The sequence below is a fragment of the Heteronotia binoei genome, chromosome 4 (assembly GCF_032191835.1).
Source record: "Heteronotia binoei isolate CCM8104 ecotype False Entrance Well chromosome 4, APGP_CSIRO_Hbin_v1, whole genome shotgun sequence".
Taxonomy (NCBI): domain Eukaryota; kingdom Metazoa; phylum Chordata; class Lepidosauria; order Squamata; family Gekkonidae; genus Heteronotia; species Heteronotia binoei.
In genome coordinates, this window is record NC_083226.1 from 75,150,060 (window position 1) to 75,165,358 (window position 15,299).

The window sequence follows — 15,299 nt, forward strand, 5'->3', positions numbered from 1 at the left end:
ACCTTTGTCTTTATTTCAAGTAAGTCTTATTTTAGTCCTGGAGTGATAGATAAAGATCTTTTACCTTTAAAGTCACTATCCTTTTGAACACCGTTCTCTTCACAGATAGATGCTAAACAGTTCCAAAGAAGCTTTGAATCCCGGTGAATTTAAGTCAATTTAATGACCCCAGAAGTCCTCTGTAGACGTTGGAATGCAATCCTTCTCTAGGGACTCTTCAAAGCCAAGAAGGAACCCTACTGGAATTCCTTGTCAGCCAAAGTAAATCACCTCAGAATTTAATATGCATGTCTTGGCCTTCTCCCTGCCTGGGAGAAGTAGGCAGCAGGCATTAGGATCACCTTCTCTGCCCAGAGCAGAGGCTTTGGTCTGCTTCTCTCCTGAGAAGCAGCTCAATCCTCCATGACCCAAACCCAGAAGCTGATGTTTTTCACTTATGCTGATTATATAATCCTTAGTGCTTCATCACTGGCACAATTTGTGGTGAAGCAATAGGACAGCCCCTTTACCTTGAACAAGATGCAGCACAGATCACTGCCACCCACTTCCTCACTTTCTTAGAGGGTCATGTGAAGCAGCCCACCGTTCTAGCTCAGTCTGAAATTGTTTTATTCAGTTAAATCTGTGATAAAATATGATATTTTAACCAGGGAGTCTTAGATTCAGGTCCTACAAAAAGTTGTGGTAGAGAAGAATCTTCTCCAGCTGTCCTCCATTCCAAGGGTTAAGAGGTGACCTGTAAATCTACCTTCTGAGATATCAGACTTCTTCAAGCTCCCTGCTTACTTAAGCACTGCTTCCATTTCTTGCAGTGTGTTTGGGTCACAATTCAAATAACAGAATAAAAATTAGAATAACAAAGCATGATGCCACAGTTTATACACTATTTCCCTTCCTGGGCTGCAAGAAGATGGGAGAAATTGTGACCAGGAAAATGGCCCTGGGAAAAGGACAATGCCAGACTGCACACTAGGTGGATCTAGGCCATTGCCTAGAGTTCCCATATTTGGCATACTTGGAGATATGCCAAGGCAGGCCTCCTTGCTCTTGTGACCTATGGCCTGCCATAGCAAATGGCATGCATATTGGTGTGGTACCACCCAGCAGAGATGGGGTACATGGTAGAGACCATCACTGCTGTGAACTTTTTCAGATGGGTGGAAAAACTAAGGTCTAAGGCAGTTTTTTTCCTTATAAAATGGCTTCTGAATGGTTGGTCAGCAAAAACCATTTTTATTATTTTTCTTTGTGTTTCATTCCTACCTGTCCCTTTGTTCCTAAGAGAGATATTATGCCATAAAAATTCACTTTAATAATTGGCTCCATTGCTATAACAATACAGTTCCAGCAAAAGTGGCTTTCAATTTACAGATTACTTTTATCTGGTATGTGTTATGCTCCTGGAATCCCTGAGGAGGCTGGTTCTAATACATCAAAAAATTATAGAATAATACTTACACTCATATATTGCTTCTTGCCATCATCATACATTGCTCCTCCTTCCTTCCTGTGCTGGATAAATTTTGCAAGCTGTTCATAAGCCACAAATTCATTGAAGAAAGTCTTGTAACCTATGAGCCCACCAACAATAAAACTATCTTCCCAGTCTACTCCCATCATGAAAGAAAATGGCATGAAGACATAGGAACAAATGATCTACAGAAACACAGAAAATAAGGTAAGACATAAAGCCCACAAATTTTTTTGATCACATAATCACCTATTTGCAGAACAATTTTTTGAGCTATCAACAGGAGCCAAGATGTGGCTGGATATATTTTCCACTAACTGTAGCTTCTTAGGCAACCATAAAGGAATATTCCACAGGCAGCTATCTAGCCTAAAAGTTATGAGGGTATGCCTTTGTTCAAAAATAAGGAAAGATTTCAGATTTCTCAGCAAGTATAAGTGGTACAAAACTGAAAATCAGAGGCTTCGTGGGTCACTGAACATCACCAAAAGGACACATGATAGAGATAGATGAAATTATAAATTCTGCAGAGAGAATACATAGAAAGAACTTAAGCTCTGCAAGTTGCAAACTACAGCTTGGGGAATTCTTGTGGGGTAGTGCTTGGGAGGGTGGAGTTTTTTGGGGGGGAGTTAAATGGGGTTGTGATGCCATGAAATCCACTCTCAGAAACTGCTTCTTCCTCCAAAGGAACTGATTCTGTAGTCTGGAGATCAGTTACAGTCCTGGACCTCACGCTGGTAAACTTACTCCAAGCACAAGTTGTAGAGCCATCCAATCAAGTTGACTGGGATAAAAGACAACGTGAACCTGAATTCTCATAAAAAAATCTAAGAAGTACCAGGGATTGGGTGAGATATGTAATTCTTCCTCTTACCATTCCTTCTTCCAGGCATCCCCCCTTTCTATGCTGGTTTCTCCCAGCCCCCCCCCCCCCAAAGACAATCATGTAATACAAAATGCATAGGATATTTTCCCTTTCATTACTTTCATTATAATTTTAAATATTTCTTTATAAAATACAAGATTTCTTCTACAGTATATGTTGGGGTACAACTGGGCATGTAAAACAGAGATATTCCACCAGGCCTACAGCTGAGGACAGCAACAGCTCACACCATGGTTTTCAATATAGCCTCCTCCATGACCAGTCCCTGATCCACCCAAAGGAGGAAGTGAAACACAATTTCAGGCCATTGTTAAGTTCAGTTGTTGTTATTGTTAAGTTCTGTTGTTATAAATTGAAATCTATGTTCGGTGTATTTTAACCCTAGGTAGCTGATTCCACTGTTGAACAATTCTTACTGTAAAAAATATATCCAGCCACTACTTTCCTACCCTTAATTTAAACCCATTATTGTAAGTCCTATCCTCTGCTGCCAACAGGAACAGCTTCCTGCCCTCCTCTAAGTGAGAGTCCTTCAAATACTTAAAGAGAGGAATCATGTTCCCCCTCAGTCCCCTCTTCTTCAGACTGAACATTCCCAAGTCCCTCAGCCTTTCCTCATAGGGTTTGGTCTCCAGGTCCCTGATCATCCTTGTCGTTCTCCTCTGCACTTGCTCCAGTCTGTCCACATCCTTTTTAAAGAGTGGTAAGCTGCAGTATTTCAGTCCAAGCTGGGTTCAGGTAGCCGACTCAAGGTTGACTCAGCCTTCCATTCTTCCAAGGTCGGTAAAATGAGTACCTGGCTTGCTGGGTGTAAAGTGTAAATGACTGGGGAAGGCAATGGCAAACCACCCCATAAAAAGTCTACTGTGGAAACATCACCCCAGAGTTGGAAATGACTGGTGCTTGCCCAGGGGACTACCTTTACCTTTTATCTTCCATCTGAATCTCTTAATTATTTTAATACTTCTAATTATGGATTGTTTATGTAAATGACAACTCCACATTTTTTGGTTTGTGTTGAGGCAAGATATGCTTTGCCTAATTTTTTTATTGTTAAAATATGTTTGTATTTCTTAATATGAGTTTATTGTGGGCTAGGAACAATTTATCAACATTTTGTTTTTTCAGTTGGTTGAAGATTTTCATGCATTTTGAAGGGGAATTCAGTCCATTGATACTTATTGATACTATTTTTAATATATCCATTTTGCCCTGATGTTGTTGCCACATCCAACTTATCCTTTTCTATGCTCATTTAATCATGTGCATAACAAATGAGTTTGACACCTCTGCCCAAGAGGGTGAAGGATTGGGGCTATATTTTTGAAATGGATGAGAACAGTGACTTGGCAATGATGCCATTTGAGTGCAGTGTAACTGGCAAAAGAGACTGTAGGAGCTCAAGAGTTGAGAAAGCATTAGTAAAGCAGCATGGCCCAGGAATGTGGAGGCAAAGGTTAGAAGAAAATTTGGATAGTGACTAGAAAGGTGAGTGGCTTATTGAGAATGGGGGAAATGGAGGCATTTTTAATGCAGTAGAGCAGGAGTTTGAGAAAAGGATAGATTGATAATGAGGTAGAAAGGGGGTGATAATGCCAGAGGAAATGGTAATAGGATATAGGAAGGTATAGGATCAATGCGACCCATAAGAATTTAGCTGAAGACAACTGGGACATCAGCATATCAAGTGGCATGGGGGAAGGAAAGGGCTGAGTATGGAATTGGAGAAAAGAGATCTAGGAAAGAAGGGAAAGGGTTCAGGGAGACAGACAATATCACTTTTAACACTAAAGAAGGAGTCAAACTTCTCAGCAGAAAGCATAGCATCAAAAGTATAAAGGAGGCATCAGAACTGGAAAAGCTAGAGACTGTGGTTGTGTTGCTTAGCTAAAAATATTGCAAAAGAGAAAGAAGAGAGAATAAATTTTAAATAAATGAAATCAGTCAACCCTTTTAATCATTTCCAAAGGCATTGGGCTACACAAGCAGTGTTGTGGCTTAGTGGAGCCAACAGATTGCTGGGATGGCAGAACCTAAAAGTAAAGAGATGGGAACCCTGACCAGATAGTCCAAGCAAGCCCGATTTCATTAGATCTCTGAAGCTAAGCAAGATTGACTCTGGTTAGTATTTGGATGGCAGACCTCCTTGAAATACCAGGTCAGGAGGATAGGGGCAGGCATTATTCAGCCACCTCTCTGAATATCCTCTAGGCTCCCAGTAGAGGTCAGACACCGGAGGCTGACATGACTTCCAGGTGCAGACACATACACATTAACCCCACCCCACCCCCCCGCCCCGCAAAAGAGTAAAGAGATGGGGTCATGTAATTTCTGCCATGATTTTTCTATTTTTTTTGGGGGGGGGTGCATGCTACAGCTCACAGCTTTAATATAAAAAAAAATACAATCCTTTTATGGGATGGGGGTGGAAAATGCATCAACTTAAAGCCTGTAGGACAGTACCTCAAAGCTCAACTGTGGGTAGTCAAACATGTTCCCCAGCCAAGACAGTGCGGCATTAAAGAAAGACAGCAAGGCAAGGAAGGCAATCAGGTTTGCAGCAATGTTTGCTACCAGGGGGATGGAGGCAGAGGCACCCTGGCTGGCAGCTTCCAACAAGTTTTTTGAATCCCTTCACCAAGAAAACAAAAATGAAATGTGAACATTAATGTGGCATTTTTCCTTGTAAAAGGTCACGTCTTGCAAAAAAAAAAAGTTTCATTGATGATAGAATTTTTTATTTAAAATATCTACCAGGCTGCACGTCAGAAAAGTATCAGAAACATATTGGCTAATACTTAGAATTTACATAGCACTTCATAGGCATACATTATCTCAGCAGTCCTTACAACTAGGGTTGCCAATTCCCAGGTGGGGGCTGGGGATCCCCCGGTTTGGAGGCCCTCCCCCCCGCTTCAGGGTCATCAGAAAGCGGGGGGAGGAGAGGGAAATGTCTGCAGGGAACTCTATTATTCCCTATGGAGATTTATTCCCATAGAAAATCATGGCGAATTGATCCGCGGGTATCTGGGGCTCTGGGGGGGCTGTTTTTTGGGGTAGAGGCACCAAATTTTCCATATAGCATCTAGTGCCTCTCCCCAAAATACCCCCCAAGTTTCAAAAGATTGGACCAGGGGGTCCAATTCTATGAGCCACAAAAGAAGGTGCCCCAATCCTTCATTATTTCCTAAGGAAGGAAGGAATTGAAAAGGTGTGCTGTCCCTTTAAATGTGATGGCCAGAACTCTCTTTGGAGTTCAATTATGCTTGTCACAGCCTTGATCTTGGCTCCACCCCTAATGTCTCCTGGCTCCACCCCCAAAGTCCCCAGATATTTCTTGAATTGGACTTGGCAACCCTACTTACAACAGACCTGTATGGTAGGTCAGCATTTAACCAAAGATATAAGGGAGGGAGAAAGTTGCTGGCTTAAGGCTGTCTGGCATGTTTTAGCTAAAGTGAATTGGGTACCAGATTTATCAGCTTTTCCTCTGACCACTGCGCTGTTCTGCTACCAGTTTTGTGAGATCAAAGATTTCAGGTTTTCACGGCTGGTAACATCATTAGGGCTTGTAGACTCTTTCGGGATCAAGTGCCGTGTTCTACTGGAGAAAGTTTTCCTTCCAGACGTTTCGTTCTCAGCTGCGGAGAACATCCTCAGTGGCGTTGCAGCCGGAGCAGGCGCTCAGACCTTCTTGGCTGCTGTGCATTGAGTGGGGCCAGGGCTGCTGGAGAGCTGCTATTTGTAGGCTGGAGGGGGTGTGATGAAAGGGCAATAGGTTTGTGGGTGTGCCCATTGTTTGGTGGGGCTTCCTAGAAGGGTAGTGATAAGGAAACTGGCTGTTGAATGTGACCATTGTTCTGTGTTAATTGCTGGGAAGGTTGGAAGGGGTTTGAAGATAAGGAAGATGGTTGTTGACTGTGCTGATTGTTCTGTGGAATTTGCTGGTTGTTCTGAGATTGCAGAAAGTCTCAGAACAAGTTGCAGAAAGTCTCAGAACAACCAGCAAATTCCACAGAACAATCAGCACAGTCAACAACCATCTTCCTTATCTTCAAACCCCTTCCAACTTGGTGGAATGAGGAGAATCAGTGGGACACGGTGATTTCTGGATATAAGTTATATCGGAAGGATAGGGAGGGAAGGGTTGGAGGTGGGGTGGCTCTGTACGTCAGAGAGGATATACGGTCCAGTAAGACTGAGGTCAGAGAATTAGATTCCCTTTTAGAAATGCTTTGGGTTGAAATAGAGGGCCCAAAAGGAAATTTAACTATGGGAGTTTGTTATCGCCCACCAAATCAAAAGAGAGAGGACGATTATAATATGATGGAAGGCTTAAAGATAGCAGCTAAACGTAAAAACTGTGTCGTAATAGGTGATTTTAACTACCCGCAGATTGATTGGGTCAATATGTGTTCTGGTCGAGAGAAAGAGATTGAGTTTCTTGATGCTCTCAATGACTGTGCTATGGAGCAGATGGTCTCAGAACCTACTAGGGGTGGGGCGATCCTGGATTTGGTCCTAAGTAATGCCCAAGACTTGGTGAGAGATGTAAAAGTGATCGCGCCGCTTGGGAGCAGTGACCATAATGTTATTGATTTCACTGTTTGTATAAATAGGGAGTTGCCCAAAAAGACCGCCACAACCACGTTTAACTTTAAAAGGGGTAAATTCTCTGAGATGAGGAGGCATGTGAGGAGGAAACTGAAAGGAAAGGTAAATACGGTCAAAACCCTTGGGGAAGCTTGGACACTATTTAAAACTATAATCCAAGAAGCTCAGATAAAATACCTACCACAAGTTAGGAAAGGCACAAACAGGTATAAGAAAAGTCCTGCATGGTTAACAAACAAAGTAATGGAAGCTGTTAAAGGTAAGAAAGACTCCTTTAAACGGTGGAAAACCAGTCCAAGTGAGATTAATGAAAGGGAACACAGGCTGTGGCAAATCAAATGCAAGACTGTGATCAGGCAGGCAAAGAGGGACTATGAGGAGCATATTGCAAAAAACATAAAGACCAACAATAAAAATTTCTTCAAATATATTAGAAGTAGGAAACCAGCCAGGGAGGCAGTGGGGCCCTTGGATGACCATGGGGTAAAAGGATTACTGAAGGAGGATAGGGAAATGGCTGAGAAGCTGAATGCATTTTTTGCCTCCGTCTTCACTGTGGAAGATGAGAACTTTTTGCCCACCCCTGAACCACTAATGTTGGAAGGGGTGTTGAAAGACCTGAGTCAGATTGAGGTGACAAAAGAGGAGGTCCTACAACTAATAGACAAATTAAAAACTAATAAGTTACCGGGTCCGGATGGCATACATCCGAGAGTTCTGAAAGAACTCAAAGTTGAACTTGTGGATCTTCTAACAAAAATCTGTAATCTTTCATTGAAATCTGCCTCCGTTCCTGAGGACTGGAAGGTAGCAAATGTCACCCCCATCTTTAAAAAGGGTTCCAGAGGAGATCCAGGAAATTACAGGCCAGTCAGTCTGACTTCAATACCGGGGAAGTTGGTAGAAACCATTATCAAGGACAGAATGAGTAGGCACATTGATGAACACGAGTTATTGAGGAAGACTCAGCATGGGTTCTGTAGGGGAAGATCATGCCTCACTAACCTGCTATATTTCTTTGAGGGGGTGAACAAACATGTGGACAAAGGAGACCCGATAGATGTTGTTTACCTTGACTTCCAGAAAGCTTTTGATAAAGTTCCTCATCAAAGGCTCCTTAGAAAGCTTGAGAGTCATGGAGTAAAAGGAGAGGTCCTCTTGTGGATCAAAAACTGGCTGAGTAATAGGAAGCGGAGAGTGAGTATAAATGGGCAGTCTTCGCAGTGGAGGACGGTAAGCAGTGGGGTGCTGCAGGGCTCGGTACTGGGTCCCATGCTCTTTAACTTGTTCATAAATGATTTAGAGTTGAGAGTGAGCAGTGAAGTGGCCAAGTTTGCAGATGACACAAAATTGTTCAGGGTGGTGAGAACCAGAGAGGATTGTGAGGAACTCCAAAGGGATCTGTTGAGGCTGGGTGAGTGGGCGTCAACATGGCAGATGCGGTTCAATGTGGCCAAGTGCAAAGTAATGCACATTGGGGCCAAGAATCCCAGCTACACATACAAGTTGATGGGGTGTGAACTGGCAGAGACTGATCATGAGAAAGATCTTGGGGTCGTGGTAGATAATTCACTGAAAATGTCAAGACAGTGTGCGTTTGCAATAAAAAAGGCCAACGCCATGCTGGGAATTATTAGGAAGGGAATTGAAAACAAATCAGCCAGTATCATAATGCCCCTGTATAAATCGATGGTGCGGTCTCATTTGGAGTACTGTGTGCAGTTCTGGTCGCCGCACCTCAAAAAGGATATTATAGCATTGTAGAAAGTCCAGAAAAGGGCAACTAGAATGATTAAAGGGCTGGAACACTTTCCCTATGAAGAAAGGTTGAAACGCTTAGGGCTCTTTAGCTTGGAGAAATGTCGATTGCGGGGTGACATGATAGAGGTTTACAAGATAATGCATGGGATGGAGAAAGTAGAGAAAGAAATACTTTTCTCCCTTTCTCACAATACAAGAACTCGTGGGCATTCCATGAAATTGCTGAGCAGAAAGGTTAAAACGGATAAAAGGAAGTACTTCTTCACCCAAAGGGTGATTAACATGTGGAATTCACTGCCACAGGAGGTGGTGGCGGCCACAAGCATAGCCACCTTCAAGAGGAGGTTAGATAAAAATATGGAGCAGAGGTCCATCAGTGGCTATTAGCCACAGTGTGTCTGTGTGTATATATGTGTGTGTGTATATGGCCCATCCAGTCCAACATTCTGTGTCACACAGCGGCCAAATATATATATATTTGGCCGCTGTGTGACACAGAATGTTGGACTGGATGGGCCATTGGCCTGATCTAACATGGCTTCTCTTATGTTCTTATGTTCAACCTTCCCAGCAATTAACACAGAACAATGGTCACATTCAACAGCCAGTTTCCTTATCACAACCCTTCCAGAAAGCCCCACCAAACAATGGGCACACCCACAAACCTATTGTCCTTTCATTACACCCCCTCCAGCCTACAAATAGCAGCTCTCCAGCAGCCCTGGCCCCACTCAATGCACAGCAACCAAGAAGGTCTGAGCGCCTGCTCCGGCTGCAACGCCACTGAGGATGTTCTCCGCAGCTGAGAACGAAACGTCTGGAAGGAAAACTTTCTCCAGTAGAACACGGCACTTGATCCCGAAAGAGTCTACAAACCCTAATGAAGTTTTGTGAGAGTCTGAAATTCAGCAGCACCTACTTTTTCTGGAATAGGCATACAGGTAGGAAGACATGTAGCTGGTGCCATTCTTCCTATCACACAGGATTTTCAGGGCTCTGACCATTTGTCTCAGTAATGATTGCCTTTCAGTTGCACTGGGGTGGGCTACAGAAGGACTATTTCTTAGACAACTTATGGGATCAAAAGAATGTGTGATAGAATCAGTGATATTTGGTAGGCCATGTGTGCAAATCCAAGTCACGTTTGACATGGGTTACATATCTCACATAGAGTGCTGTGTGGCTCCATGTGGACCCAGAATTTGTTGTTCTCCTGTGACTGTAGTAATAGAGTTGTAAAGGTTAATATAAGCAGCAGTCACAGTGCTAATTGGTAATGACCAGATCAATTAGTGCAGTTTTCCTAAGGCACTTGTAACTAGAAATAAATTTATCCCCATGGTATTCATTCAATGTCCATTGCATTTCTTTTTGTTTACAGATACTTCCTTAACCCTTGCCAGTAGAACACTAATCTGTTTTCAGGGCCAGCTTGCCCACTAGGCAAACTAGGCAATTGCCGGGAAGGGCAAGCACCTAATTGGGCTCCCCCCCTGCCTAAGACAATTGCCTGTTTGTCTCCCCCCTGTCATTGCCACCACCACCCGCCCCCTCCCTTCCCCAGCACAGTGCAGCACTGTGCTCTGCCTAGGCTTCCCAACCCCCCGCTCTGGCGGGGGACTTCTGGGTTCGCAGCCTAATCTCCCGCCCTCCAGAAATCGGGAAGCGGGGGTGGGGGGGTGGAGGGGGGGAAGAACATACCTGCAGGCTTCATATTGTTGAGATCCTGAGCCGTTTGTAAAATGTGTGGCCCCTTTAAGGCTGGGCAAGAAGCAGGAAGAGCTTCGGAGAACAGCCCCTCCCTTTTTTCTTTCGTTTTCACAGCAAGTAGAGTTCTCCAATCTGGTAAGTATTTGTGTGTGTGAGAGAGAGGGGGTAGGGGATTCCCTGGTTTGGAGGCCCTCCCCCCCTTTAGAAAGCGTGGGGGGGGGAGGGAAATGTCTACTGGGCACTCTATTATTCCCTATGGAGAACGATTCCCATAGGGAATAATAGGGAATTGATCCGTGGGTATTGGGGGCTCTGGGGGGGCTATTTTTTGAGGTAGAGGCATCAAATTTTTAGTATAACATCTAGTGCCTCTCCCCAAAATACCCCCCAAGTTTCAAGAAGATTGGACCAGGGGGTCCAATTCTATGAGCCCCAAAAGATGGTGCCCCTATCCTTCATTATTTCCTATGGAAGGAAAGCATTGAAAAGGTGTGCCGTCCCTTTAAATGTGATGGCCAGAACTCCTTTGGAGTTCAATTATGCTTGTCACATCCTTGTTCCTGGCTCCACCCCCAATGTCTCCTGGCTCCACCCCCAAAGTTTTCTGGCTCCGCCCCCAAAGTCCCCAGATTTTTCTTTAATTGGACTTGGCAACCCTAGCTCTGCCCCCCCACCCGCGCCATCAGAGGAGCGACAAGGCTCGGCCCTACCTGCTTTGCAAGGGCCCCAGGCTTCTTCTAAGTTGTTTGAAGAGCATGCTGGAGGAGTTTTGCTCCTCCCTCACTTCCTTCTGGAAGTGAGGGGGAGAAGCCTCCTCCAACGCACTCTTCAAACAACTTAGAAGAAGCCCTGGGCTTTGCGAAGTGGGTAGGGCCAAGCCTCATCGCAGTGTTCCTCTGACTGTGCTGGGGGGGCGGGCGACAGAGCACGGTGCCGCATTGTGGTGCTGCAGAAAGTGGGTGGAGGTGGTGGCAGTGGGCTGGCGGGCAGGTAGCCTGCCTGGGGTGCCACACACCCTAGGGCCGACACTGTCTGTTTGTATAACTATTTTCAGTCTTGGTTACACATTGTCATCATAGAAATGGAGACCTACTTACCCTTTCTCTATTTTTGTACCCTGCTGTGTGGTTATCTGGGGATGTTCAGTCTCAGGCCAAAAGAGTTTGGAGATAGCCAAAGCTGCTGGTGCTGACATCACAGAAGCAGTTAATAGGTGAGAAGCTGAAACCTTGAAATTTCAAATGACATAAAGGTAAAAGGGGGACAGTGTTAAGGATCATTAAAGAACAAACCCTATAGATGAACTGGTTAAAAATTAACAACTTTAATGTGGTCATTCAATCCAAAACAGCACAGAATGAAAGGTGGGGAACGTAACTATTTTACAGAAGGTCTGTGGATCAGGGCTTTGTAAGTGGCAAAAGGAGATACTAAGTAGGAAAAAAAAGTCTCAGAGGATTCTAGAAATGGATTGCAAGACTTGTGCAGGTAAGGGGAAAAAAAGAACCCCATGATCTAAAAAGACATAAATGTAAGCAAGTTTAATGTTTATCTTCACAAGAATTCTTTTCTTTTCCAGATGTGGGGTAAGCTACAGTAATCATTGATACTGGACAACTGCTGGAACCATATACAGTGGAAACTTGGAACACCTAGAGGAGATCTTTGTTCTCCTAGGGCTTTTCCTCCCACACATGGTGATGGTGACAGTATAGGCCTTTTGAGAACACTCCTTCCTATCCCTTACCTAGTAATTTCCTCCCTAGTGGTGATAAAAATTTCAATTAAACCAAAGCACACAAAAAAACAAGAAGAAAACTTTTAGTATTCTTCTCTTGGAATGTTTTGTTGGTGTGTTTGTTCAGTTTAATACTTCTGTTTACTACTACTACTACTGAATAGCAGCAGCTTATTCAGACCACTCATTTATCAATGTCAGTTTTGTCTATTCTAACATGCTTTCCAGGGTCTTAGGCAAGGGTCCACATGAATGCTTTAAGCAGCAGCAGCAGCAGTAGTGGGGGGCAAAGAAATTCTTTCAGAAAAAGGAACTGCTAGAAAAAGAGCTGGTGTTTGTCCTTTATTTGTATTGCTTACCCCAAAAGAAATATATGCTCCTAAGACACTCCCAGCAATGGTAGAAAACCCTGCTGTCATGATAGCATGGAGTTCAGACTTGGTGACATATGGCAGATATGGCTTCACCAGGAGAGGAGATTCTGTCTGGAGGAGAAAAGCAAACAAGCAAATAAATTCATTATGAAGGCTTCTATTAGGCTGGGTCCAGTCTGACAGCTTGAGGCGGCAGCCTCCTATCTTGAAGTAAGCCAGCAGAAAGAGAAGCGCCCTAGGGGTATCAGATTGTGCATAGCCCGCTGCATCCCGGAGGTGCGGTCAGACCAGCCATTCAGACAGCTGGGAAAGGTGGTAGGGAAGCGCTTTGGCATTTGGGGGCACAATGAAGTGGGATGGTCTCTAGATGTTTGTGTCTGGACTTGATTTTTTAATCTCTCTGCGGGCCATCCCTATGTCGCCTCAAACTGCCGGTCTGGACCCAGTCGCATTGTAGTACTTTACCTGTTAATGAAATCCAGATTCAATCATTTTAGCCTGGGTTCTTTTGGGTTTTGCAAACCAGAAATACTTCAGATACCCAGAGGATTCTTTTTAGTGTTCTAGAAGCTCTAAAAAGTGTCATCCTCGTCTATGACTCTTGGCTGTCTCCAAGCTACTTGTGAGCACTTGAAGCAGCTTATTCAGACCACTCATTTATCAGTATCAGGTTTGTCTATTTTGACTTGCTTTCCAGGGTCTTAGGCAAGCATCCTTCACATTAATGCCTACCTGATGCTTTTTAATGGAGATTCTGGGGATTGAACCCAGGACTCTCTGCATGCAAAAAAAAAAAAAAAAGATGTTTTACCACTGTGCCATGGTAGTACCCCACCGCTCCCTATCTGTTTTTCTATTTCTCATTTCAGTAGTAAATCCATTTTTGTCTCACTGTTGGAAAATTCACTATCTACAAGGAATTTTTTCATTGTTTCAAAGGAAGCATATTTCTCTTGCTCCTTTCTGTCTTGGAGAGAAGGGGAGGTTTTGTGCAGTGATCCTTTACTACTGTGCCAATTTCTAATCTGCATCAAGACTGTTACCTTGATTTTCTCTGTCATTTACCTGTCCCACAAATATGTTGCCAGCTGCCACTAAAGATTCAACAGGAGTTGTTCCAAGAGTAATTTGCATTATCCATCCCACCTAGGAAAAGGAAAGATATTTATGAGGAAAACAATGTTTTGGTGTTTTCAGGCTTGTTCATCATTTATGAAATGCTTGAAGTACAATGTTTGTATCTTGAATGTGTCTCTTCCTTCCCAAGTTAACCATTTCTACTTTTGGATTATTATTATTTTTTGTATGCCATTCATATGTTATTGTGTTACAGTGCAGCCAATCTCAAGGTGTGGGGTATACCGGCCCAGTGAAGTTGCTAGGAAGAACTAATAGCTACTTTAGTTGGGCCAAGGTAGCTTGTTCTTTGGCCATTTCTGCAAGGGTTATGTTCCCCAGGTTCAGGGCTATTGCCCCCTCCTCTGCTTCCCCACAGAACCATGCTGCATTAATGAACCTCCCAGGTTTTGTTCAGCTTTTCTCTGATCTTTTCTAAACCTATTTTGCTGCAAAGTTTTGGGAACAATTGCAGCAAAGCCTTGATGGCTGTCATGTAGGTAAGAAAGATTAAATTTCTCCTCCTAGTTCTGCCCACCCAGCAGCCATTTTCCCTGCCCCTATCCCCACAGTGGCCATATCTTCTCCCTATCATGGGCAGGGTGTTGTCATTTTTAATAAGCAACTGAATAGCATTATAGCAATCAAAGAATCTGTGTATCCTGTTCTGTGAAATTTAGCTTTCTTTTTAAATAGAAAACTCTCTAGCCCTTTTTGTTGTACAGATATAAGGGGGAAGACATAAATGCAACAAAAAAGGTCTGAGATTTACTTTAAAAAAAAAGGAGAGAGGATTCAGAAAACCTGATACACCAATAGTTACGTTGCTTTTTTGTGATATTCAGTTGCCCAGTTTTTAAAAAAAGCTCTGGTGGTGCGGGTTGGGGGAGTGGCTATTGCTGCTGAGGGACTGTAGCAGGGAAACTACAGAGAAATCTGACATGTGGAAGCCCTGTTTCTATAATCTGCATTGTCAGTCACAGCAGCAGTCGGGAAACTACACAAACCTATCCCTGTGTGGGAAACACCTTCGTTTCAGTAGTCATTGAGCTGACTTGTGCTATTACATCAAATATATAAATCACTCTTTATGCAGGGTTATCTGCCACAGCAGCCAGGCGGGAAACACATTGATTAAAGATAGGAGTAGTTTATAATATTTAACAAGTGAGGACCTCTGAGAAACGTGGGGCATCTATCCTGCTCTTTCCTGATTTGTTTCCTTTTAAGCTGCGCCTTGCCAAAGGCTGAGCACATCTCACAGAGGTCTGAGAGGAGCAGAGCAGAGCAGCTCTGATAGCTGAGACAGCTGGAGAAATTGCTGAGAATTTCTGAGTTTTGAAGGACTACATTCTAAGGTTTGTGGGGCTGCCTAAAATTCTAAGGTGTGATAGCTGGGGAACTGCTCTTTGTTTGGTTGACTGCTCTTTGTTTGGTTGACTGCCTTAAGGGTGAAAGAGATTGAGAGTGATTGCTGCTGATTGAGAGTGATTGCTGAGGAGTGCCTCTGCTCCACCTCTTTGCATTTTAAGCTGCGCCTTGCCAAAGGCGCGAGCCTTTGGCGCGAGCCGAAGGGGGAGAGCTAAAGGGCTCTTGGCCTGTGGCTCTTCACCTAGGGGCTCCCTA

General features: G+C 43.8%; 1 protein-coding gene across 2 annotated transcripts in view; it reads right to left on the reverse strand.

The window, feature by feature from the left end:
- SLC28A3 (solute carrier family 28 member 3) overlaps window positions 1-15,299 on the reverse strand; it is a 95,546-nt gene that overhangs the window by 20,471 nt on the left and 59,776 nt on the right. For both annotated transcript variants that reach the window (XM_060235412.1, XM_060235411.1), the window contains 5 exons: window positions 13,623-13,703; window positions 12,543-12,668; window positions 11,543-11,673; window positions 4,824-4,992; window positions 1,459-1,656 (listed from right to left, as the gene is read on the reverse strand). In XM_060235412.1, the coding sequence (XP_060091395.1) occupies window positions 1,459-1,656; window positions 4,824-4,992; window positions 11,543-11,673; window positions 12,543-12,668; window positions 13,623-13,703 (705 nt within the window). The remainder of the gene's footprint in view (window positions 1-1,458; window positions 1,657-4,823; window positions 4,993-11,542; window positions 11,674-12,542; window positions 12,669-13,622; window positions 13,704-15,299) is intronic.